A 25,788-nucleotide genomic window follows, 5' to 3' on the forward strand; every position below is an offset into this window, starting at 1 on the left:
CCTCCTCCCCCCCCCCCCCCCGCCCCTCGCCCCCCGGGGGTCTCCGGGTGACACGCAACAGACGCGTGTCAGGTGCTCCCCAAACACTGAGGGTGAGGATGGAGGGATGAGGTTACGTAAGAGGAAGAAAGAGAAACGGAGAGATGCTCCCCCTCTGATTCTCGCCTGCATATCGTTGCCTGTCCTCGCACACACCCTCCAGACACACACACACACACACACACACACACTCCGAGCCCTCCTTTCATTTCTCCCTTCCCTCTCAGTGACTGAACTCCCCGTCTTTCGACAAACTCGTTTTTTTTTTTTTTTCATCCGCTCGCTCGACACCGACGCCGCCGCACGTCCAGACGCAGCTCGTCGCCCTCTCTCGGAAAACATCACACAGCCGTAGTTTGGAAGTTGTGTTTCGCCTCCCCTGTCCTCACTCCTCACTCTCTCCCCCTGCCGGGCTCAGGCTGGCTCTTTCTTTTACCCCCCCCTCTCTCTTTCTCTCTCTCGCCACTTGTTTTTCTCCAATTTTCCGTTATGTAAGGCAGGCAGAAGTGGAGCAGGCTTCAAAGTGAATGGCAAAGCCGCCCTCCCCACCACCACCACCAGCGCTCACTTTGCCGTTCATGCATGTCATTGCGGTGCCAGCTCCCTCCCCGCTCCTCTCCTCCTCCGTCCCTCGTCCTTCTCTTTTGTCGGTTCGCCACCTCTCCTCTGCGTTTGCCGAGCGCGCCGCTGTTTGAGTGTTCGCCCTTCGCCTGATCGCTGCTGCGGCTGTCATGACAGAGGATGAGAGGGCAGATTCTGGAAACTTCTGCAATGCTAGTTGGCTCTGATTCCCCCCTCTCTTCCTCCTGACAGCCCGTCTCGTCTGTAAGACAGACTTTTGCTGGGGATGAGCGCGCGGCGCTCCTTTTCTTTGGTTACCTGTCACCTGCGAACCCGAGCGCCTCAGACAGACGAGGCTTAAGCTGCCGTCACCCACATCCTTTACTTTTGAGGATATCCCTCGGCAGAGGGGGAGAAACATCCATAATGTATGACAAATGCTTTAGGATGCAGTCAGCGAGACACAGGAAGAAACATTTTTGGAAAGTAAACTGGAAAAATAAAGATCTGAAGATTTAATATGGGACCTCTAACATGTCAGAATAAAGATACAGCTATTTTTTTAATCTACCTAAAGGCTTTTAGGGTTACAATCTAATCCATATGAACTGAAAAAGAAAGAAAAGCAGAAAAATATCTGTGTGTGCGTGTGTTTGCCTACATATCCAATGCGTGTTTTTACGCATTCAACAACATGGGAACGGCAAGCCAAGGGGGGACATTTTCCAGCTCCCCACTTGTGTTAAATCAGGTTGACTTCAAGTGTCTGGTGAACTTTTGAAAACTTTTGCCAAGTGGGGGCTTGGAGGTGTGTGAGTGTTTATCTGTGACCTTTAACTCAGTCTTCAATATTTTTGGGTTTCAGATGATTAAGTTCTTCTGTGGTTAAAATACAAATTAACAATAATAGAGTAATTATTAAAAATTATCCTGAAATAAAATGTTCAGTCTCTTTAACACAATCGCATTCAATCTACTTCATCCAATATTTTCAAATTGTGAGTCCAAAAAGAAGGAACAATAAGTACTTTCAAGAAGAACTTTTTGAAGAAACAACAAAATTGTGCGCTTTTATTATACTGGCAAGCAGCAGAGGCTGCACAAATCTTTTGTTTTTCACAGATTTCTAATTTAAGAAGAGACCTGCTGTAACTCGCTGCCGCTCACGCAGTGCCATCTTGGAAAAGGTGCCATCTTTATTATATTTTTTTTGTCTTTATTTTTTCTTAATCGATATAATCTCCATTCTTTTCTACTCTAATGTTGCTGTAATTATGCAGATTTTCACAATTTGGCATTAATAAAGGCTTCTTCTTCTTCTCAGGTGTGTGTGTGCGTGTGCATGCGTGCCATGACACAGCATCCAGAGGTCAAAACTAACAGAACCCCTCGTGGATCAAAATTGAAAATGGAGCAGATTAAAAGTTGGCACCGTTCCCTCTTTACAGCCAGTGCATCGCTTTGCTCTGCTGTTGGACGTTAAAAGGCGAAAACGCTAAATGGGCTGAGCCGCCGATTCGCTCGGCTGAGCAGCCGGTCTGAAAGCGGCTCCTCCTCGCATTCGGCATCCAACATGCTGAATTGGCTTAAATGGCTGCTGATAAGGTCTATTAAAACCAATGGGTCTGGAGCTAGAGCCAGTAGAGAGAGAGAGAGAGAGAGAGAGAGAGAGAGAGAGAGAGAGAGAGAGAGAGAGAGGGAAAAAATTAGGGAGGGGAAGTGGGGCGTCCAGCTGCAGCGGGAGACAAATCCCCAGACAACCTGGTGTGAGTCAGGAGTCGCTTCTCTTTCCTTCTCGCCGCCGTCGTCCTGCTGGCTGCGGTGAGTAATGCAGCGGCGGAAATAAACAAGCGGCTGCATGCGACGCACAGCGGGCCGTTGTGTCTGTCTCTATCGCCCGCTACGGGCCGCAGTAGTTCATTGGCTAGGAGTACCCCCAACACACACACACACACACACACACACACACACACACACACACACACACACACACACGCAGAGCGGTGTGGCGTGGTGCGGTGCGGAGGGAGCGTCGGTCCATTTATCATACTGCAGGCTCCGGCTCTCAGCTTCAAACTCGGTGATTAATGGCGACCGTTCACACACTTAAACATTTGGCTTTGTTTCGCTGACACGCCAGTTACCATACGTGTCAGCATGGGTTACCTCACGCCGGGTCACTCCGCCGCTGAAGACAAATGAAATAACAAACGATTCAATTTCTACCCCCGTGTCCTCCGACTACATATAATGTGACCTTTGAAGAGGTGTTTTACAATTTAAATATGTCATTTGTCTGGCAAAATGAACACGTCTTGCTTGGTGGCCTTTCTGCTCCTACCTCAAACATATAGCCTGTTTTTTTTTTTGAGTGAGGGAGAAGCGGCCGACAGCCTCCACCGACACACGTACGGCAGCGAATGCATAATGCGTCAAGGTTGGATGCGCTGCATGTTTACAGATGCTCCTCTCCGCCTCGGCTGTGGGTATTTGAGTTCCTGCTGCCTTTCCGCCGTCTCCTACCAGCCTGCTCATTCTGACCCCTGACCCCCGAGAACAAGGCATTTTCCTCCACCCAACCGCTGCTCACAAAGAGGATATTTTTCTCTTTCTGAACCCTCGTCTGTGCACCCTGGAGATGGCCGTGATGTCATCTCCAGGCGGTGGAATACACATAACAGCGCGTCTGGCGCTGACAACCATCTCCCCCCACTATCATCCCCGTTCTGATGCTGGCGCTGAACTCTGAGCAACGTTTCACCACGTCCGCATGTTGTGAATGCATCGAGTTGCTGCCGTACGATTGGCCGATTGGCGACCTGCGCTAACGAGCAACTGAACTTTCTACCAATTAAAACAGCTGGTGTGTGTCTGCTGGAAATGTACCGCCCTGTTTTATTCCTCGTGTAACAGTAATGTGAGGATACATTGAATTTGGAGGGGGGGGCGTGGAAGTCATAATCAGGACCGAGGACAGACAGACAGACGGGCGGACGGACCGACAGACAGAGAGCAAGGCTAGGAGATAGAGAGGAGAAGTGACTCTGCACTGACCTTTAGTAACTCTCCACAGCAGAGCCAATTCCAATTTCAGCCTCCAGTCTGGAAAGGTGACATGTCTGATGTCACAGCCGGCTGCTTGAGATTAAGGCTGCCTCTCATATTGTGGACCCGCTTAAAGACGAGTGCATTGCACTGCAATTTAATCTCGTGGCTAAATATAAAGCGCGCCGCACTCTTGGATATCGAAGGCTCAAAATTAAGACGCCGCCGCCGCTGCCGCTGCCGCTGCCGCTGCCGCTGCCGCTGCCGGACTCAGGGGAATTGTTTGTTTTTTGTTTGTTTTTTTGGATTGAGCTAAATTGAATAAACGTGTAATTCAAAGGAGGCGGAGGCGTAGCGGTTTACACCGTGTGTGAGTGTGTAGCTTCTCTCCAGGTACTCCAGCTTCCTCCCACAGCTCACAGACCTGCACATTAAGGCTGATTGGCCACTCTCAGTTGTCTGTGTGCGCGAGTGCGAGTGCGGATGGCTGTTTGCCATGTGATGTAACTCTCCCCTTCACCTGAAGACAGCTGGGATGGGCTCCAGCCTCCCTCCTGAGAGCCCGAGTGCACAGGAAGTGGTGACAGAGTCGGAGTGAATGGGAATCCACAACACATGGCTCACAGAGACAAATCCACTAATTGGACACATTAGCTATGTATACATGCGCAAATTTCTCCAATCCGACCTAAACCTTGGTTGATTGTAAATTCCAAATCCACTGTTTACATGGACACTAAATAAAATGATCCGATCGTGACGTGCGTATAAATGCACCAAGCGTTTAATCAGAATAAATCTTTTGGGAATGCGCAGAGTTGTCTAATTTTCCGGACATATTAGCAGAGGAAGAAGCTGTACTTCCTGCTTGTGTTGTAAACAAACGCCGCGTTGTCTGCACGTCCTCGGCTTGTTCAGTCTTTGTGCCCCTCACATTTTAGCAGTGTCTGTTAATGTTGTTTTTATTTTTTTTATATGGACCAGTATTACTTCCCTCCCGCTGTGTTTTCTGCTTGCCGAAAAACAACCAGCTGCCGCAAAGGCGGAAACGCGTCACGCTGACGTAGCACACATGCGCAGTGGAGATAGTTTCCCCTCAACCGGGAAGACAGGATCCCAATGGGTGTATACATGGACGCCACTCGGAATAATGATCAGCATAAACCACCTCCCTCTTTTGGAATGAAATTTCTTTCCGAATCGGATCAGAATCTTCCGATTGACGTGTTTAGATGAAGCATTCTTAAGCTGATTGGGCCTTTATTCCAATTTTTTGTGTCCATGTAAACATAGCCACTGTATATTGAGGATGACAAAAAGGACAAAGCAGCAACCCTGTCAGCACACTGTCCTGGAAGTTGGTGCTTGAGCGGCAGCCTCACTGTTTGCTCCGTCTGTGCACGTAATATATAAATATATAAATATATAAATACATACCGCAAAAGAAGCAGGAGACCTCAAAACATTATTGCACAGAAGTATACTGACTATGTGTGTGTGTGCGTGTGTGTGTGTGTGTGTGTCTTTCTCTCTCTCTCCCTCTGCACGTGCTGTAGTAAAAGCAGATGTATTAGTCATCTTCATCCCGCTGCCCGTCCCGTGCTGTTGGGCTCTCCTCTCTCCAGAAATAATTGATTCTAATTTCTTTCCACTAGAGTGCCCCCATCTGCTGGCTTTGGGGGACGGTGAAGTCCTCTATCTGTTACAATTATCCCCCTCTTAGCTGGGACTCTGCTGCAAGTGAGTGCGTGTATCTGACCCGGCCGCTCCGAGCGCTGCAGGACGGGTGTGTGTATGTGTGTGTGTGTGTATAGCTGTGGGTCTCTGTGTGTGTGTGTGTGTGTGTGTTTGTGTGGTGAGAGCAAAGTGAGAAAATGACAACCCTCCACTCCTCCATCCTCTGGGACGGCGAACTCATGACGAAGCAAACCCGAGGGAATCGAAGCCGAGTCAAGAGTTTGTGTCTGTCTTCCCAACGTGTGTAATAGGTCACGAAATGCTGGCTAGCTTGCGCGTGCGTGCGTGCGCGCGCGCGTCTATCCGCGCGGCCCGCTTCTCGCCAACCGCGACAAATTCCAACCGCACAATGTGAATCACCCTCCACTTTTGGAGGGATTTCAGAGGACTGCACCGAGTCGCCACTGGGGGACAGCAGCATATCTGGCAACAGAGGCCTGTCGGCCGGCCGGCAGGCAGGCAAGCAAGCAGGCTGGCTGCGGAACTAAAAGCCAAAGCATCCTACACAACCTTGATTTTTTCCCCCCTCCTAGTTCCTGGTGTTGTTGTCATCGTTGTCTCCTTTGGAAAACAACATTCCAAAATGTCAAACTGTCCACAAAGCCACGTCCGAGGCGGAAGAGACGGAGGAGCTCTCTTGCATTTGCATCGCGGCCGCATCCCGGAGGACTTTGCGCGGCCCTGCAGGCTTGTCGATCTGTGATCACGGGAGCACGTGAGCCTCCGCTTGATGCCGCCGCCGTCGGCAGCAGCAGCGGCAGCAGCAGTAGCAGCTGCAGTAGCAGCAGCAGCAGCAGGGTTGGTCTGCCGAGTCCTGATTGACAGAATCTTGGCTGTTGAGCGGGAAAAGAGTCCCAGCAGCAGCAGCAGCAGAAGCAGCAGCAGCAGAAGCAGCAGCAGAGACTTGCAAGCCAAACACTCTGGGACACTCTGACAGGACCCCCATCTCTCCTGGGAGAAACCTTCACAATGTCCCCCTCCTTCAGCTTCCTCATTTCCCCCTAGTTTTTATAGGACACCTCCCCCTCCCCACCACCCGACCCCCACCCCCACCCCACCCCATCCATCCCGACCAGCCTCACCCTCCATTCCAATCCACTCAGTCCCGAGCACTCGGTGTTCTGCTCTCCGCTCTTCGCCCTCCTTCACTTTCCACTTGCGTCTCTTCGGAGCAACCTCGGCGAGAGTTTATGTAACATATGTGTTTTATTTATGGCCGTGTGCGCCGTGCGCGCGCGTGAGCCGTGTAAAGCCTCCGCTGCTGCCGCCGCCGTGGACCCGCGCCGGCTCGGGCAGGAGCAGGAGGGGAGATAAAGTGAGGCTACGTTTCCCGGCAGCGGCAACCAGATTTATCTCTCCGCTCACAGCAGCTCCGATTTTACTGCCCGTCCACCAGCCTCCACCAGAACCCCCCCCCCCCCCCCCCCCACACACACACACACACACCTCACCCCTCTCTTTCTCTCTCTGTGCGTATGCATGTTTTGGCCGACATAAATCTGCCACGTTGCAGCACATAGGTGCTGAGGGCATGACTCAACAAATATTACGGGAGAGCCGAATAAATAAGGCTAAATTTCGGAGAGGCGGTTCGGGGGGGGGGGTGAATCTGCGGAGCGAGATGGAGCCCGGCTGTAAAATATTTACCCTTGTGTCTCCGCGCCTCTCGGACAATGTGCCGGGAGGACTGTGTGGGCTCGCTCTGCGTTCCATCACACGCACACGCACGCACACACTCGTGGAGTCGCTTCCTCACCTTTTTTCCGAGAGGCTGTTTTTGACATTTTGGCGAAACGCGGTGCGAGCGAAGGGGAAGGAAATTTAACTAAAGACCAGTTAAAGCGATTACATGATCGGTCGGGCTGAAAACGCTCTCAGGTTATTATTCCCCCTCCCCCCCTCTCACGCAAGACGTCTTATGTAACCGGGTGATGGGGGGAGCAAGGAGGGGGGGGGGGGGTTTGTGTGACTTCAAAGAGGGTTTCAACTCCCTTTTTTGTTGGCGAGCGATGAGACACGGAGACAAAACGAGACGCAAACGGTGGCATTTGCTGCCTTTCTCGCATTTTTTTGTTGTTGAAGCGATCCACCTGGATTTGCATGGCGGACGGGAGTTGGATTGGGGAGGGGGGGTGGGGTGGGATGGGGGGATTTTTCAGTCGACACGCCCTCTCCTTCTGTCGCACACCTCGCCCGCTTCCCCGCCTTCCTCCCTCCGGGGGCCTCTCGGCTCTCCGTCCCATCGGCTCGTCCCTCCTCGGCAGACGCGTAAGCCGTTTGTCAAGCGCAGAGGCGCCATGTGGACGGCGGGCTGTGCCCAGAAATCAAGCAATATGCCGTGACGAGGGGCGAGGAGGGGAATGGGGGGAGGGGTTGGGCGGCGGGGGAGGTAACAATGACTGCAAACATCAAGCCGACAAAAACAAACACAGCAACTTCGGCCGCAGGCCCGTCGTGACCTCACGTCCGGGAAGACAAACAGCGTGTCCCATGTGGAGGCCTGGCACCATATGGGCGCACTCCGTTTGCATATATGCTTGTGTGTGTGTTTACGTGTGTGTGTGTTGCAATCGTCCCCTTTTCGGCGTGAAGCCGAGCGGCGCCATCAATCTGCGGCGGGCACCTGGGAGGCGAGCGGCGGAGGATTTGTAAAGTCATCCATTTCCCGTCATTTGGAAATGACACAGATATCACCGGCTGCAGCTGCGAGGTGGGGGAAAAAAAAGAAAAAAAAAGAAATCCCGTGATGCTCTTACCTAGCTGCAGCTCCATGTTGCTAATCTTGTTTTCGGAGGGGAACAGGATCTTTGGCGGCTTGTCGGTCAAAGGAGCTGAAAGGAGAAGGAGGAGGAGGAGGAGGAGGAGGGGGAGAAAAAAGAGAAAGAGACAATTTAAGAAGCGGCAACAATGCAGGTGGAGGAGAGGTTTTCTCTATTTCTATTTTTAGGAGCGTTTCCAGGCGGCTTTGCGCATCCGTTGCGCGGCCATGCACGTGCCCCGTCTGCGTTTGACGTTTGGATGCCACTTCTAAAAACCTCACACCGGCGCTACTTGCCGTCCAAAGGGCTGCACGCTTTCATCCGTCGGCCCCGCTTTGGCTGCGGTCTGACCGGACGCACAGAGTTCCGCCCCGTTGACCTACTTCCGATCATAAATGAATCATGGCTTTGCCCGGGACATGCCACCATTTAATCTGCATGAGTATGAACTATGTGTTGAGCCACCGCAGGGGTGTGTGTGTGTGTGTGTGTGTGTGTGTGTGTGTGTGTGAGTGAGCGAGAGAGTGAGAGATAGAGAGTGAGAGTGAGGGGAGCAGCTGATGCTCTAATGATGCTAATCATCCATACGGCAGATGTCAGACTCGCTGCTGAAGGCCCTCCTCGGGGGAAAACGCCCGAACAAGCAACAGTTTTATTGTTGCTAAAAGCATTTGTGTGTTCTGCAAGAGGGCCTGCGCTCCGCCGCTGCGTCGGAGGCTTTGGGAGAACAGATCGCGGCTCTTGTAGGTGTGCGACAAACATTAACTGAATGATGAATGCGAGAGAGAGAGAGAGAGAGAGAGAGGGACAGAGAGAGAGAGAGAGAGAGAGAGAGAGAGAGAGAGAGAGAGAGAGTTAGAGAGCGAGAGGGACAGAGAGAGAGAGAGAGAGAGAGAGGGACAGAGAGAAAGAGCGAGAGAGAGAGAGAGAGAGAGAGAGAGAGAGAGAGAGAGAGAGAGAGACAAAATAATTCATATTTATCAATTTTAATGCCACTCTGCCTTCTCTTCACATTTAAAAAAAATAAAGTAAATTTTGCTCAGGGATTATGGCTGAGTTTGTACCAGTGCGCTCCCTGTAGGGGGGAAAGTGTCAGGGCAACGCACAATAAACAAGCAAAGGTCAGGGCTGACTTTTTAAATATTAATGAGGAACTTGCTTATAAAAGTATTACATCTGGGAGAAAAAAAAACCTGTGGAGTTTTCATAGACCACACAAGTGCTTAAGCTCCCTCCAAGCGTTTGTTAAAATACAGTTCAACCACATGTTTATTCAGACCAGACCTGGCGGCCTTCTTCGGATCTTCGTGTCAGCACCAGGATACCATTTGTTTCTGCTGAGAGCGCTCGCACCTTTTCCAAGCTGACGCTTTTCTATGGCCCGCATTCACTCTGGACCAATCGCAAACAGCCCGAATGTCGATTCCATTCAGAGTGAAAAGAAAGGAACAGTGGAGCTGTCGTCGCTCGCGCTGTCGTCGCAGCTGCCGCAGCGCATGAGGGGGAGGAGGAGGATGAGGGTCACGAGGTGGAGGGCCACAGCGTCAAAGGAAGCACTGGTGTGAAGTGTTGGCGGATGTGATTATCAGCCGTCGTACAAAATGGTTTTTATCTTTCCGTTCCCCTCTCGGAGGTCTGGCGGCGGCGCGCGGTGAGAGGGGCGGTCACAGGCTTTTAGGCACAACTGTTTGCGCTGTTAATAGGTAATTCGACGGCACAAATTGCGCCGGGGTGCTGATACAATTTTAATTACATATCAAACTGCTATACAATAATTACACAATGGGCGATCCTATAGCCAATTACCGCGCTGGGCAAACAAAACGGGTGGGGGTAGGGGTGGGGGGGGGGGCCAAGCTGCACGCGGGAGATGAGCGGGGAGGGAAGCAGATGTGGCGGTTGGTGGGTGGTGGGTGGTGGGTGGTGGTGGAGGTGGGGGGGTCGGGAAGGAGAGGCTGGCAACAATAGAGGGAGAGCGAAGACGGAGGGAAACGTGTGAAGCTCAAGTGAACGAGTGGAGAAAGAGACCACGCCCCTCTGCCCCCTCCCCTTGCCCCCTCCCTCTCATTTGGGCACGCTACACTCGCTTCAGAAAATCTCATTATCTTAATTACCACGGCCGCGTGAGAAACACATCCATTATCACCGTTTGTTGCCGAGACATTATTCCAGTATGGAGGGTTTTTATTTGGGAGGTGAGGGGAGGGGTCCCCATGGAGGAAACAGCGACCTGTGCCTTTACCAGCAGTAGTCCTGGCTAGAGACTAAAAATTAAATGAGCTGTTATCTTATGATATTTTGGATATCTTCATTTATTTCGATCATGTAAATGATAACTTAAAAAACTGATTAAAATAAAAATACAAATGAAAAACTTAACGAGAAATCAGAAACGGACAAAAAAGTCGCTGCATCTGCGACTGCATAAGTAACTCAGTTACATAAGTGAAAAGGAGTAAGAAGTATAAACTTATTTAATCCAACTATCATATATAACATGTGTAAATATACACATACATACTTATACATATCCACATATACATACATCATCATATTTTTTCTTCCTTTTTTTTTTTTTACATTGAAAATACCTCCTTTCTAGTTATGTATATCATTTCCTGCAACATTTTACTCTGTTTAGCAAGAAAGCACCTTGGGATAGCTTTCTTTTTTAACATATATCATGATAATGTGCAGCGCAAGGCCACTTTATTCAGCACACCTGCCCATTTGCTTGTTAATTCTGATTGAAAAACAATGGCGGCGACGTCCATCCCCTGACTGATCCAACTGAGGATCCTTTAAACACAGCAGCCTCCGTGAGCGTGTTGATTGTGACAATGAGTTTACTGCACCCCGCCGGCCTCTGCAGCCACCAGGTCTGGAGCCAATAAAGCGCCTTCGGGGACGGCGATGGAACCCGGGATTTGCATCATTGATTGGCAGTCGACAACATGCCAATGTGGACCGTGCCACTAAGAATTAGTTTACAGGCCTATAATAAAGTGTACGACAATTTGACAATCTGGAAGACAGAAACTCATGTTTCATTTCTTTTATGCCTTCCTCCGTTTTGATTTTTGGGCCGCAAGTGTCGCAAGTGTCGCTTAGCACTTAGCACGAAGGAGACTGTGACACATCAGCAGCAGGAAGCGGAATGTGAGTCACCAGCACCGCATTTCACGGACGTCTCCCTACACCTTCGACGGCGGCCTCGCAAGAATCAAAGCCCGTGACGAGGACGAGTGGCGTCTGTCTGCGGCGTCTCATTTCGCCGTCCTATCGCCCTGCAAAGAGAGCCTCGTCGCAAGCACATTCAATTAATGTCTCCAGTGCCAAGCGAGGCTGAAATGACCAGCCGCCTCACTCAGACTGAAGAGGTTGGGGTGAAGGAGAGTGAGAGAGAGAGGAAAAAAATGAGCGCGTGTGAAAATTTTATGCTCCGGGATCAATAATTCACCTTTTAGAGAAGCGGTGTCTACGTGCCCTCGGGGCAGAAACATTCTGTGGGGGCAAAACGCGCTGAATTCATTCCAGACGGGGACACAAAATATCTCTGCAAACTCTCCCTGGTCACGTGACTGCTGCCCGCTACGTCATTCAAATTTGAAGGTATTTGCGACGGAGCGGAAATCGCCCGACGGTGCGAACAATGCGCCGTGAAGTCTGCTGCATCCGCCGGCCTTGCGGTGGATGCAGTGTGCGTGTGTGTGGTCTCCGCCGTCCCTCCACGGCGAGGTGGGGTTTTTTAATAACCCGACCACGTCGACCTTATTGTGCCAGCGAGTCTACAGTACACACGGATACGTTAACGGAATGGGACTCGGTGGATATAAGCCCTGTGATCAGTCATCCACGATCCTATTTCGGCCGGTCGGAGCAAAAGCTCACTGGACTTTCCGGATGGATTATTCCAGGTGACTGGCTGACAGGAAAGAGCAAATTAATGAATTTATGGCAGCGGCCGAGATATTGGAATGCTTTTTACGAAGGAAAAAAAAAAAGATTAAGAATTAAGAATTAATCAAATGTTGTGATGAAATGCTCATGAGTATAATTGCCCACTACATGGTGAGATGCTCAGTTGCGTCTTAACGCCAATAGCTGATGAGCCAGTCACATGGCAGCAACCTATGTGGATGCATGTGGACGTGAGGAAGACGACTTGATGAAGTTTCAAAACCGGCATCAGAAGGTTGAACAGAGGGGTTGAAGTAACTTTGAACGTGGCGAACGTGGATGCAGGTTCTTGGGATTTTTGCGACTTCACGACCATCTTGGAAAACGCCTTGTTGATGACATCAGAAATGGGCAGACAGGCACCATGCTGTCATAGAAAGGCAATATGAACCCATACAACCTCTGGTTTTAACCATGGTGTGTAGAACATACAGACATATATGACATAAGATTTTATTAGGTGTTTGGTACAAGCAGGGTGGCTGCACACAAACACAGAGTGCTCTGGTTTCGCTCTGGTCTCAGGACATTTGCTCACCGAGGTTTACCTCGCTTTTACCGATGAAGACTCTCGGAGTGTGGAGGGGAAAAAAATAAAAATAAATAAAATAAATGACGAGAGGACAAACAGCGTCTCCCAGGGATGCTCAGCTTGACTAGAGAAGTCTGGCCTTCTCCTCCGCGGCCGGCAGACTCCTATATAGTACAGCGGGAGATCACCATATATTAACAGTGACCTTCCCCTGTACAGTTGTCACCTTTGAGCCAGTTTCATTACATCCTTGATGGCGCAATAACCATCGGGTATGATTCCCTTATAAAGTCACCTCAGAGTACACAGAATTCAATTCCAGAACCGACCATTTCCCAGATGAGAGAAGCTGAGCAGGGAGCAGAATGGTGTCATCTCGGCAAAGCTAATAAAAGCAGTTATATTCATCTGAACCCATCATCACACTGGCCCCCCCCCGTCCAACACTGTTGTGCCCCCTCTCGACGAGCAGACTGCTCCGAGACATTAAAGCAATGGGGGTAAGCTTTTTGCATTACAAAAAAAAATTCAAAAAAATTCAAATGAAAAAACAGCTTCAAATGGCTCTGAGCACACACACACACAAATTAAGAACACAATTGGACCCCATTCGGCCAACTTTCCAGTCAGGTTCTTTCGATTAGGGAGCTGATGATAAAAGATGGCAGTGATCAGGCGGCTGAAGATAGGGGCTCCAGCTGCGAGGCCTTGATAATGCATATCTCTGTGAACTCAGACAAAAGAGGAAATTAAATGGCGCTGACTGCGTGCCAGCCCCGAGCTCGCGCAACCGAGCACTTAGATCCAGCCAAAGTCAAAATACATTTAACAACCCATTACCTCCCGAGTACGACATGAAGACCAATTAAAGGGGAGTTCTGACCAAAAAACTGAGGGGGCGGCAGTTTAAGAAGAAAAAGGGAGACGGGGGACGTCTGGGGGGGTGGGGGGGGGGGGGATGCTTTATATTCCAGCGAAACTCCACTTGGGATGAATCGGCGTGAGAACCCGATTGTCTGAGTGGATCGAAAAAAAAAAAAAGAAATCCCCAACGATCTCAAAAGCTATTTCACTCTATCAACGTCTCTTGTTGGATATGCAGTAACCTTAATCTTATTAAGGCTCAACCACCATTTCTTATTTGCAGAAACCTTGAGGGTTGCCATTAATCTCAGAGCAACTGCATTTGGCGTCGCATCTGCATACGTGCGCTTGCTCCGCGGCGGATTGTTTCCCGTTTTTTGATGGAAACGCTTGCCAGTCGCTGTCGAGGCCACTTCAAGGCATCGCGCGCCAGTTCGCCGAGGGGCGAGTCGAAGTGGCTGCCGAGGAGGTGCGCTGCCTCGCGCAGAAGTATATAATTGCAGTGACTTAAAAAAACCGCCTCATTATGACTCAATTTGTTTTGTTTTTTTAAAGAGCTTAAACAGGAATTAAACTGCAGGCAGGTTGATAAACTTATTTGCATTGTTACAGAAAGGGGTTTAATTAAGCAAGCAGGGAATGTGAAGAGCGTTTGAAATGAATGAAGAGCATTTTTTTGTGGATCTATTGTCTGAGGCGTGATGAGCTGAGAGAGGAAGGGACACACACGCACGCAGTGCCAAGAAGTGGCCTGGAGAATTTAATAGTTGTTCCGGTGAATCAGAAGTGAGCTGAATGATCAAAACAGTCAATTCCTCTCTGTCTTTCTCTCTCTCACACACACACACACGATTCATCCCACATGGCTGTGCAGACCAAACGCCTGAGAGTCTTAATGAATCCCATTAGGCTACAGTTTGCTTTGTCGTCACAATCATATTTGTATTTGAACGTATTGGGCAAAAGAAAGCCGCAGCCGAGCCGAGCCGAGCTGGCGGCGTGATTCAGAGCAGCACTGGAGGTCCTTGGTTGCGCAAGCGGTGTGGGCGTCCACCGCGGAAGGCGCTACTTTTAGCCGTGTAGGTGCAGGGGAACGCGAAAAGTGCAAAAAAAAAAGTAGTCTTTGTCAGAGTGCAGCGTTCAGCGATGGCACTCTGGGCGTTAAAGAGGGAGGCAAGAATGATGGGGGAAAAAGAGGAAATTCATCCAAAGTAATTTAAGCGCTAACTAATGGCTAACAAGCACAAAAGATGGAATAAAACATAACTTGTGTTTGGGGCTGATTGAATTGTTTTTCATATTACTGCCATGCTGTGGTGTGGAGTGTGCCCAGGTGTATGGATTTAGCCGTGTTATTTCATAACACGCTGTTCAACTCGGGCCGACTTCCCCCGCGAGCGAGCGTTCAGTTATCAACGAGTCAAACGGAAGCTATCCGTGAGTACGGGCTGATTGTATCTCATTCGCCTCCCGCGTTTCCCTCCCTGCGCGTTTCGGATGGAGGCCGTCCCGGCGCCGGGGTGAGCAGCCCCGTCGCGCAGCACCAGGGAGAGGATAACGGCGCAAATGGGGTGTAATCCGTCTAGCCGGTGGCGGCGAACCTCGTAATTGTCAGCTGCCAAAACAAACAACTTTAGCCCGCAGGGTAAAAAAAAACCCAAAAAACCCCCAAAAAACCCCAAAAACCTGCAGTCGCTTAGTGGGCTGATAATTGCCGGCATGGACGCTGATGTTCGCAATATGGTTTTTGTGTAACCCTGTGTGATATTTGTGAGTTCTCCCCTGTTGTTCTGTTCAATGTTCTTTCAACCTCCTGCTACTGGACAGCTGAACCTCTTTAGCACTGATTCTGCCCTGATAAACACTTTAAAATATGCTTGTTTGTGCGTCTACATTTGCTACACAAAAACTCACCGGCCACTTTACTCGGAACACCTTGCCAGTAACACTGTTGTGCATTCAGAGATGCCATTCTACACAGCTTGTTTGTCACCAGTGGCTGAAATCTGAATTCCTTCTGCGTTTCTGCAGTCTTCAAAACTATGAGCTGCCAATTCTGACCTCTGACGCCTGACGCGGACCAGGCATTTCCCTCCACAAAACTGCCGTTCGCAGGGTATTTTCATTTTTTGGAACCATCCGCTGTGAACCCGAGAGATGGTTGTGATGTTGTGGAAATCCAAGTAGATCAGCAGCTGTTTGTGAAACGTGCAGTCCAGAGCGTCTGGCACCAATAACTCTGTTCGCCACCACTTCAGTCCCCTTTATTCCTCACTCTGCTGCTCCATCTAGTCGTCTTGACCACGACTAAATGTCAAACATATTGAGTGGCTGGAACGTCATTGGCTGATTATCCAGTATGTGTGTATGCGTGTTTTGGAGATGATAGACTTCCATTAGATGCATCTAAAAATGCGCCGTGCGCTGAGGGCGAGTGATCACATCCATGTGATGTTCCATGTCTTTGAACACGCACCGGATTGAAGCCTGTCGAGAAGTACAGACCTGCAATGTGAGTCGGTTCAACTGGAGAAGGAACTTGATGGAGGGGCGAACTGCAAGAGGTGCATGTGGTCTATCATAGGGGAGAAGGAGGAGGAAGGAGGAGGTGGAGGAAGCGAAGGAGGAGGTGGAACGAGGAGACCACGGCGAGCAGAAGATCCTGGAGCCTTACAGCTGAGATGTGCCAGACTTCGGCGGCTCCTCCTCGCCGCGGCTGAAGTATCAACACATCAACAATCTGTGGGCGTAGCTTAGCGCGGCCTGCTTTGTGCCTTCTCTGGCTGCTCAGCGGCTCAATCTTTTCATCTGTCTCTGACGGTGTTCTCTTCTTAACCTCTTTCACTCGAGCGCGCGGCGACGGCTCCTTTTCCAATCTACCCTTGGAGCAGACTCTCCCCGCGCTCTGCTATCTTTTCATCTTTTCGTCACCGGGATTGGCCACGCCGCACTCTTTTTATTTGCCCTCTTTTTTTGTGGGGGAGCGCTCCTCTTCTTCTCCTCTCCTCCTTCTCATCCTCCTCCTGCTGTTGCCACTGCTGCTGCTGCTGCTGCTTGTCCCTCAGCCCAGCCGGAGCCCCGGCGTGTGTGTGCGGACTGCGGTATCACTGTAAACTTTAATGCTCCTCAATGGGTGCAGTTTACACTACACCGTTCCTCCATTAGGTTTGGGCTCACAGACAGCGTGTACACATTTAATAATGCAGGTCAGCGCTTAATGTCTGCCGTGGCTGCAACATCAGCATACACTCTGGCCGACATACACACACTGACACACACACACACACACACAGGCAGTGAATCTTTCCACCTTTCTGCCAGACAAAGAAAACATGACAAGGTAGCAATAGATTTTTTTTTAGGGACAAAACATCGATTAAAAGGTAAAACAGGGCTTGAAAAGGATGCAAAATAAAAGGAAAATCCTCTGTAATCACGTCCGCCACCGACTACGAAGCCATTCAGCAGAAGGTGAGTCAGGATTATCTCTTTCGCCGCCGTCTGCTGTTCAGATGGAAGTGCGGATCGGTCTGGTGCCCATCCTGACACCCCGTCAGGAGGCAGAAGAACAAGGCTGACCCCCAGTCAGCCGCGGGGAAGGAGGAGGGGGTGGAGAGACAAGCAAAACAGGTGGACGCACACCTGAGAGGCGGGATTAACGCAGCCCTGGCAACGTTACAAGCGGACGAGCGCGGCGGATAATCCCGCCGGATGCCGCTTGTGAACATGAAAAGCCGGCCGAGGAGCCTCCAGGTGTGTAAGAGACACCGGTAGTGGCGGCGAGGCTCCACCAGGGGGACGCCTGAGATCTCCGTGAAGTAACACGGGAACAGATAGGCTGCCTGCAGGGTCGCCTGCCTGCCATCTGCTCCACCGGCGCTCTTTGACCCTGTGTCTTAGCGGGGGCCCAGCGGAATCCACTGACGGCTCTTGTGTGTGCGCCGCGAAAAGGTGAGTAGCTAAATATACGCAGCGGAGACAGTTAAATTAGAATTAAAAAAAAAACTAGAAAAATAAAAAAGCCTACCATGCTTCTCTGAGGTTAATTTCCAACTGTAAACCATTGACACACCACTGTGAGCTATACTCTAAGGTTGGATGGTCTGCTCTGGCCACCCGAAGGCTCAGTCACTGGTATACTTTTATTTGCAAGGCAATACTTGGACTTTTGCCATCCTATATTTTCTCACTAATTGCACAGGGAAGTCCTGGTTCTCACTCGTTCCGTTCTCAAGGTCACATGTTCCTTTGTGTTCCATATGCACGTGCTGAACAGGGTAAAAAGGCTTTTGTCTTTTCTGCACCTCTAGCATGGAATATGTTGCAAATTAACCAGAAACTAACAGGCTTAATTTCTTTTAAATCGAAGCTGAGAACATGTGTGGCGGACATGTACTTGTTTTTCGTAATCTCCTTGCTTATTTATTTTGGTTGCCTTTTATCTGTGTAAAATTTGCAAATGTGTAATTTGTAACTGTGTTTTGCTGCTGCCTATCTTGGCCAGGTCTCCCTTGAAAAAGAGGTTCTTAATCTCAATGGGATCTACCTGGTTAAATAAAGGTAAGGAAAAAAAAATGAAACTGTCGGCAAATACGACGAAATTGCTTTTAACGAGTTCAAGTGTGGGTGCCACTATGAGAGAAGAGCTAACGCTGATTAAAAGCATTGACAGGTAAAAAATGGAATGAACATAAAAAGGAAATTAAAAATGAAATTAATCATTACGAACGAAACATTAACTATATGGATGAAACATTAAGAGTGACACAGCTGCGCCATTACACTCATCATAAATTCATAATAAACTTACAATGATTGCTGTAATGCTGTAATGCTGTAAATACAAGCAGCACTAAAGCCGGTAGAAAAAAATGTACTTTTCCGTTTTATGTCGAACAAGTTTCAATAAATTGAAACTAAATAAAAAATTCACAGAAAGAAGCGGAAAAACGTGAGAAAAGTTTTCTTCTAAAGAGCCACGCGGGGAGAAGAAGCCTCGCTTCTTTTCATACGAGTCCGCGCGCTTCTTGTCCTTGATGGTCAGAGCCATTACAGACGCCGTCCCTTCGGTGCCAAATTCCAATTAGAAGGGCCGGCGTCGCCGACACATGACGGAGCCTTTTCACGGAAGAAAACAAACAAACAAACAAACAAAAAAGAAAACAGAGTCTGGCAGACGGCTAACATATTGTTACGTAAGCTCCCCTCGCCGCGCGGCCCGGGATCATTAGCCGAACGCTTCTGAAACCGACGGCGTGTTAGCGGGCGACTCATGCGGAGCCAGACACGTAACGCGGTTGCCAGGCACGAGATCTGCGGAATCAGCCTGTTTGTTTGTTTGTCGGTTTTGTTTGCTCGCTTGCCCCCCCCCCCCCCCCCCGCACACTTCATTCCAAAAGCCCGGCGACGCTCTCCTCTCTGCGCCGTCCAAGACAGATGGAGACCATTAGAACCCGACTCGCCGCGCTCCGCTCCGATCTGTCACTCCCGCGCCCCTCCCTCCACCGCCGTCCCCTCTCCCATCGCTCCGTCTCTGTCCGTCTCCCCCCCCCCCTTTCCACGCAGATTTATATCGTGAGGGATCAGGCTGAGGCGGCCGCCATCCGAGGAGTTGAGCAGGTGCTTCATCACTCTTGTCATAGGTAGTTATAGGAGTCATGACACACACTTCCCAGGACAGGGGGGCGGGGGGATTAATGAGGAGAGCCTTCGATTCTGCCTGTCCGGCTCCCTCCATCACCGCATCCCCCCCTGATGTCAAGACGCTGGTTTTCCTTGGCGCACCTTCGCAGGTGCAGGATGATCATGATGAAAGACGGCCGGTTAAATGAGCCACTTTCTCAGTGACGACCGCCGCTGATTAAAAGACTGCGCATCACGAGTGAATTATTTGTTTTTCTCTCTCTGTCAAGCTGCAGGAGGCCCCTGCAGCATCATGTGGCTGCTTATTATTATTTTTTGGCGCTACACAACTTCTTTGCCGTTGCGCTGAAAAGCGTGGACAGCGCCCCTGCCATCCTGCCCGCACAGGTGGCCATCTGGACCAAATCCATCACTTCCCTCCTTCTACTTCCTTTGTGTCCCGACTCCTAATTTCTCATTATGCCGCTGTGGTTGCGGGACCTTGGGCTATTTAGCAGGCGAGCGCGGGAGTTGGCCGTAAATAGAGCAGCGTGTGTATGAACGTAGAGTATGCAGAAATATGCACATGAACAATAAAACAGCACGCGTGCCGACTGCGGAAGGACACGTGAATTTGCATGTGCACAAATTTGAATGAGTTGATATGCGGGAGCATTTTTATGAGACGAAATGAATCGGTGAGAAAAACCTCATTAAAAGAATAAGATCTGATCTTGCCATGATACCCTGATGTAACGGCGACTTTGCACATCTTTGCATCCGATGAGATTTCGCTGCATTGCTGCCACATAAGCTGACATTTAAGTGAGGAAAAAGTAATTGGAAGCGTCTGCAGCAGAAAAGTTGATCCAGTCACACACGGCGAGTTTGTCAAGGTCAGACTTCAGTATTTTGCCAAGACACCGGGGCTTTAATGAGCCTCGGGACAGATGTCTCTATTTCATTGCGCGTTGCAGCCTTCAGTGTACATACATGTGCTCGAAACGCGGGGTTCCTGTTCTTTTTTTTTTTTTGGTGCAAAGATGAAAGGGAGCCAACTTGGCAGCAAGCGAGACTCTGAACATTTCGTTTCTCAGCAGGTTGGGGAACTACAGGAGTTTCGTGAGACCTCACTGAGTTTTTTGGGGGTGATTTATCGTGTGAGGCTGCTCCGCTGGAGTCCAAACGAACACAAAGATCTGAAATGTGTAAAACATTGGAAACTTACATAAATGTCTCCTTCTCAGTGTGTGTTCCAAAGTGTATAGAAAAACAGCACAGGGTGCGAGCGTGAAATGGACCAGGCCAACCGGCTCAGTCTTTACAAATGAATCCTGGGCTAATAAATGCCGAGGTGCTGATGGAGGGCTTTGACCTCCCTCAGGGCGCTCTGGGTTAAACGGGTGCAGGCCTGCCCCCCCGTGCTTTAAAAAGCATGACATGCTCCCTGCAGGAAGTCTGACCCTCTCTGACCACAAATCAACCAGCAATTACTTCCTTACAGAAACACACACACACACATACACACACACACACACACACACACACACTGGCCTGCCTCACCAGTGCTGCTGCATGGAGCGGAAACATAAAGGCGAGGCAATGTATTTGCGAAAAGGTTAAGTGCGATATAATGAAAAACAGTTGGGCGGAATGACATATAGAGGGAATAAACAGGGGAAACATGAGGGGAAAAAAATGGGAGTTGCCAGATGGGAGCGGAAAAACTGGAACAATGGAGCAAAAGGAACAATGAACCCACTGTTGACCTTTACTGATAGGTTAACATCTTCTTTGACCTCATCCATTTAACCTCTTCCAAACTGCGACGTGAAATTTCCACTGATGCGTGGCTCTGAACAATTTCGGCTCCAAATAATGATAAAAATATTCAATTTTTTTCAAATATGGTTTAGCAAACTTGGAATTTGTGGTATTTAAAGCCCAAAACATGGTTAATTTTGTTCATCCATCCATCATCTATGCCTGCTGCCCGGGTGTCATAAGGCCATGGCGTGGTTACACCCTGGACAAGTCAATTCAATATATGTCCACGTACAGTTGCAATGATAGAAAAGTGAAATTCATATATTCATGATTACATCTTACTTCCACCAGAGAGAGAAAATAAAGAAAAAAAACATGCCACCATGACGGAGCAGCAGCCCCGTCTTATATAAAGCAGCCTAACACAGCATGGCAGTGGGGTGGCTGCTGTCTCATAAATAAAGCAGGTCCCAAAGGGGGGCCAGAAAGCACTCATAAGGCAGCGCTTTATTTCAAGACAAAGCCCTTTATATTCCACTTGGAAAACTTGTCAAAACACGCTGAACCCAAGGTGCCACACTATCAATTTCCATGGCACCAGTGGCGGCCCGGACAATGGGGGGCTTTGCTCGGGAGAGAATCTCCCGAGATTCCGCCGTGACAAAGGAAACATCTTTTTTCTCTTTTTATTCTTGTCAGAGTCAGTGTGGACGAGCTGTCGAGAGAGGAGGGAGAGAGGTGGTGGTGGTGGTGGTGGTGGTGGCGGCGGCAGGATAAAGTTACATAAACCTGAATAATGACGTGCCTCGTTAATGGGGGGATTCGTGCTGGAGGGAATGTCGGGGGATGTCTCCGACCTCGCACGTGCTCCTTATTACGCTTTGCGCATGTTTGATCGCCGCGTGCCAAATGAATCCATTTTCGCAGTTTGGTTAAAAGGGAATTAAAAATCAATACGGATGTGTGACGGGGTAGGAGGGGGTTGCGAGGGAGGAGGGGACAGGGGAGCTGCTGCACCGTGTGATCCGACTCTACCTGTGGTATTTGCATTTTGGATCCGATTGCCTAATGGCTCTCGAGCCGGGGAACAAAAGGGGAAGACGAGGAGAGGGTTTGACAGTAATGACTAGTCATGAACCAGCAATACAGAGGCGGCTCCTTCACAGGGAGCCTTTGATGCAGGTGAATCACATTCTAAACATACTTATTAGCAGGAGAGGAGTTGGAGGTGGTGGTGGTGGTGGTGGGGGGGGGTATGGGTTGGGGGTGGCGGGAGGGGGTTGAGGTGGGGGAGAGAAAGAAATTTGTTCCGCACGTTAGCTGGCATGCTTGGGCGCGCAGGAACAGAAGGCTGGCATAATGAATTTTGGCGTGCAGGCGGCTGCTAATGGAATAAAGGAGCCCCGCCCCGCCGGAGGTGCGAACGTGTCTGCGATAAAGGGGGAAGTGGGAACCAAGTAGGGGGTGTGGGGGGGCGGTGAGGGTGGAGATAACTTCCCCAGGTGGTCTCATTTTTGCTAACTAAGGGGCAGTGTTGTTGGGATTACTCCATAAAAGTAGTCTAACTACTGATGACTAAGTAATCTAATTACTTCTTGAACTACCTTGCTTCATAAGTAATCAATGACTAATTACTTTAGTTAAAAAAAGATAAAGTAACAGTTGAGAACGTCTTGTTTCCTGCACATAACGGACAAGATGAACCCAAAATAATGTTTGTATTTGCAGCTACAAATGCAATCGCCTCATATCACTGACGTTGCGTGCGCAGCCGAGTCATCAATCTGCAACATCATTTTCTTCAGTCTTGCCACAGTAATCCCGTTACAAAAAAGTAGTTTGATTACAGTAGTGGATTACTTAGTAATAGATTACTCGACAACAATGCTAAGGGGGAGAAAGCCCAAAGAGCAAAAGAAGATTTCTGTGTGTTTTTGAGAAGCCCGCCGTCCCCACACACACACACGCACGCACGCACGCACGCACGCACGCACGCACCCACCCACACACACACACACACACACACACACACACACACACACACACACACACACACACACACACACACACACACACACACCTTCCTGCATTTCTATATGCTCTTGTCAGCACAAGAAGCATTGTTCCCGTCGCGGCTGCGCACACGGGGCTGAAAGGAAGCGGAATAATCTGGGACAACACAGACTTTTTTTTTTTTTTTTTTTTGGGAGCCCGTGTTTATTTCTTGTTATTCAGCCTCTTTGTTATCTCTCTCTTCAGGGAGTTTGGGAAGAAAACAGTCACATAATAATAACAACGACGTGACGGACTCCGAGCGAATCTTGAAGGCTTTGAAGGGAAAACGGGATATTGGAAAACTTACTTTTCTTGTTAGAGAAAAGTCGGAGGAGTCTCTCGGCCCGGCGACGGGATTAATCCCGCGTGCGGCGGCTTCAGTCTGGAGCCGGCTGAGCTAAACTGGGGTCGGGGCGATGAAAGCCTCGCGCGCGAAAATCTGTCCCCCCCGCACGCCCCCACCCTCTCGACGCCGATTGACTAATGAGTGTTAATTCGGTGCTAATTATGTAACATGTTAGCCCATGGAGACACCCGCGATGCCATGAGGCGTCTGGTGACGACCCCAGTCTGCACGTGCTCGCTGAGAGTCTCTCTATGTCGGGAAGATCTCCTCTGACCAGAGAGGCTCCTCAAATCAAACATTCAGGGAGAAGGTTTGGCCGGTACGTTGGTAATGAAAGAGGAACGGCTCCTCTTGATACCGACAGTGAAACAGAGCGAGGCGGCAAAGGCGGCGCAACCAGATTCTCCCTCTGCTCCGTGTGTTCCTCCACATAAATACAACATAGCATAGAGAAAAACCTCTCTGTTCTTTAATTCATTAGGCCTCGTACAGCACGCAGGGTGAGAGCAGAGCAGAGGTGCGCGTGCACTTCACTCTAATTATCTGATGAAGAGTTTAGGCTTCGATTTGTGCTCGGCCGAGCAGCTGCTTAACAGAAAAGGGAGAAACTTTTTTTTATTATTCCTAATTCTCACAAAACGCCCCCAAACCCGCGGTGAGTGACTCGGACCGTCTGCACTCTCTGACCTGGTCTCGTCTCTGCCTGAAGCCAGTTCACACTGAGTACAACGATCCAAACTAAACTTTTGGTTCAAGTGTGTAGTTTTTACTTTTACACACTAAAGTTTTGATTGCCGCTGTGCTTCAACTTCTTCTTGAGGGAGAGACGTAAGACTGAGAGGGCCGATGTGGAACATCTAGAAAGATGTATTACAATTATACGTGGCACAAAATACAGTTAATATGCTCCAATATCATCCTACAAAGGGACTAGAAATAATGATTGTCAACTTTCTTCTTAGCAGGTGAGACAGAGACATCAGCTGTTTACTTGCGAAGGCGGCGACGACAAGTGTCATTAGCTGGGCGCTGAGTGAACTCGGCGATTCCTCCCTCCCTGATCCTTGGCTGCGTTCGCTAACAGATTTCCCATTCTTGTCTAATTAGTAAGGGAAGCCGTTTCCTCCCCCCGGAAGGCTACGGGAGCTATATTGAAGGGTGGAGAGGTCGCTGAGAATCCATCAGATGTGATGCAGTTAATCAGCATAAAGCCTGCGCCGGCGCTCCGCTAAACAAGAGCGCCGCGCTAGTCAGGCGGACTTGAAGCCGCGGAAGGGAGGAGGGGGTGGGTGGGGTGGGGGGAGTAAAAATGTATGCACGCCGTGGCTTGAATATAGAAGAGGAATGACGAAAAACCTGGCCGTTCATCTTATTCGCGCTTTAAAAAAAGGGGGTTTAAATATAACCGGCGAGCTGGAGAGAGATCAAACTGGCTGGAGACGCGAAGAAAAGGGGCTGTTTTGAATCAAAATGTTTAAAGAGACTACGAGGGCAGCAGAGGCCTTGCAAAAGTGATGAGATGCCTTTGCTGCTTTTTTCTTCTGTTGTGTTTTACTTTCTTTCTTTCTTTTTTTTTTAAAGGCAGGCAAAGGGACAGAGAGGAGGCAAAAACCAGGAGGAAAACTGACAGTGCTGCATCCAACCTGTGACCAGCACCTATAGCGCAAACCTTTACGCCTCAATGCCTCACTTCTGACAACCCTGATCAAACCTCAACATGCAGTCAATTCTCTCAAATCAATTGGCTGCCTTTATTACAGATGCACTTCTACTGCTGCTTCCTTTTGCCTATTTTCTTCTTCCTTTCCAAACAAAGCATCTGCACACGAGGCTTCATCTTAGAAATTATTCCTTAAGTCCATGGGAACGCCCTCCAGATTTTTTTTCCACCCTTCTTGCGCCTCACAGCTGGCATCCTGCCAGGTGTGTTCCGCTCTGCACAGACTGATGCTGCGTACATCAAAAAAAAAAAGAGGAGAAAAAAAAGATAGAAAGAAAGTAGATTAGACTAATACCTAAAGAGAAACGGAGCGGCTGAAGAGCGCTGCCACACATCAGAGGGAATTACAGGTGTCGGGAAAATAAAGTCAAGCAACTGCCGGTGCTATAGTTTCAGTCGTCGGAATGAGAATCGGCTACATAATAACTTCCATCCTAGTTATGGCTTTACAGGGCGGTGTTGACAAAAATAAATTGGCAGCCAGGCAGTCTCAGGCTTTAGCATCCGTCTAAAAGGCCGACTTTTCTCACTTTTGGGGTGCGTGAATGAAAGTGAATTTTTCACAAAGAGCGGCTTTTAACATGACACGGCGCTGCAGCCTTTTCTGTCCGTGCTTCACCTGCTCGCCATGAACCAGCTCCCCTTTGTTTTTGAGGAGAAAGGCTGGAAACTCACACCTTTGTGTCCGAAGTGAGAAAGTGTCCTCGGGGAGGAGCAGGTACACACACCCTGCCATTCATCTGCAGTTATCAATGCTGGCCAGGCACGCGTAGATGTGGCC

At 49.5% G+C, this 25,788-nt stretch overlaps 1 protein-coding gene across 1 annotated transcript in view; it reads right to left on the minus strand.

Moving 5' to 3' along the window:
- Nucleotides 1-25,788, minus strand: part of il1rapl1a (interleukin 1 receptor accessory protein-like 1a) — a 151,916-nt gene that overhangs the window by 38,848 nt on the left and 87,280 nt on the right. Inside the window, exon 6 of the mRNA XM_076014565.1 lies at nt 8,139-8,213. Within this exon, the coding sequence (XP_075870680.1) occupies nt 8,139-8,213 (75 nt within the window). The remainder of the gene's footprint in view (nt 1-8,138; nt 8,214-25,788) is intronic.

Source organism: Nelusetta ayraudi, unplaced genomic scaffold (genome assembly GCF_046127955.1).
Source record: "Nelusetta ayraudi isolate G7.1 ecotype Tasmania unplaced genomic scaffold, CSIRO-AGI_Nayr_v1 ptg000169l, whole genome shotgun sequence".
Classification (NCBI taxonomy): Eukaryota; Metazoa; Chordata; class Actinopteri; order Tetraodontiformes; family Monacanthidae; genus Nelusetta; species Nelusetta ayraudi.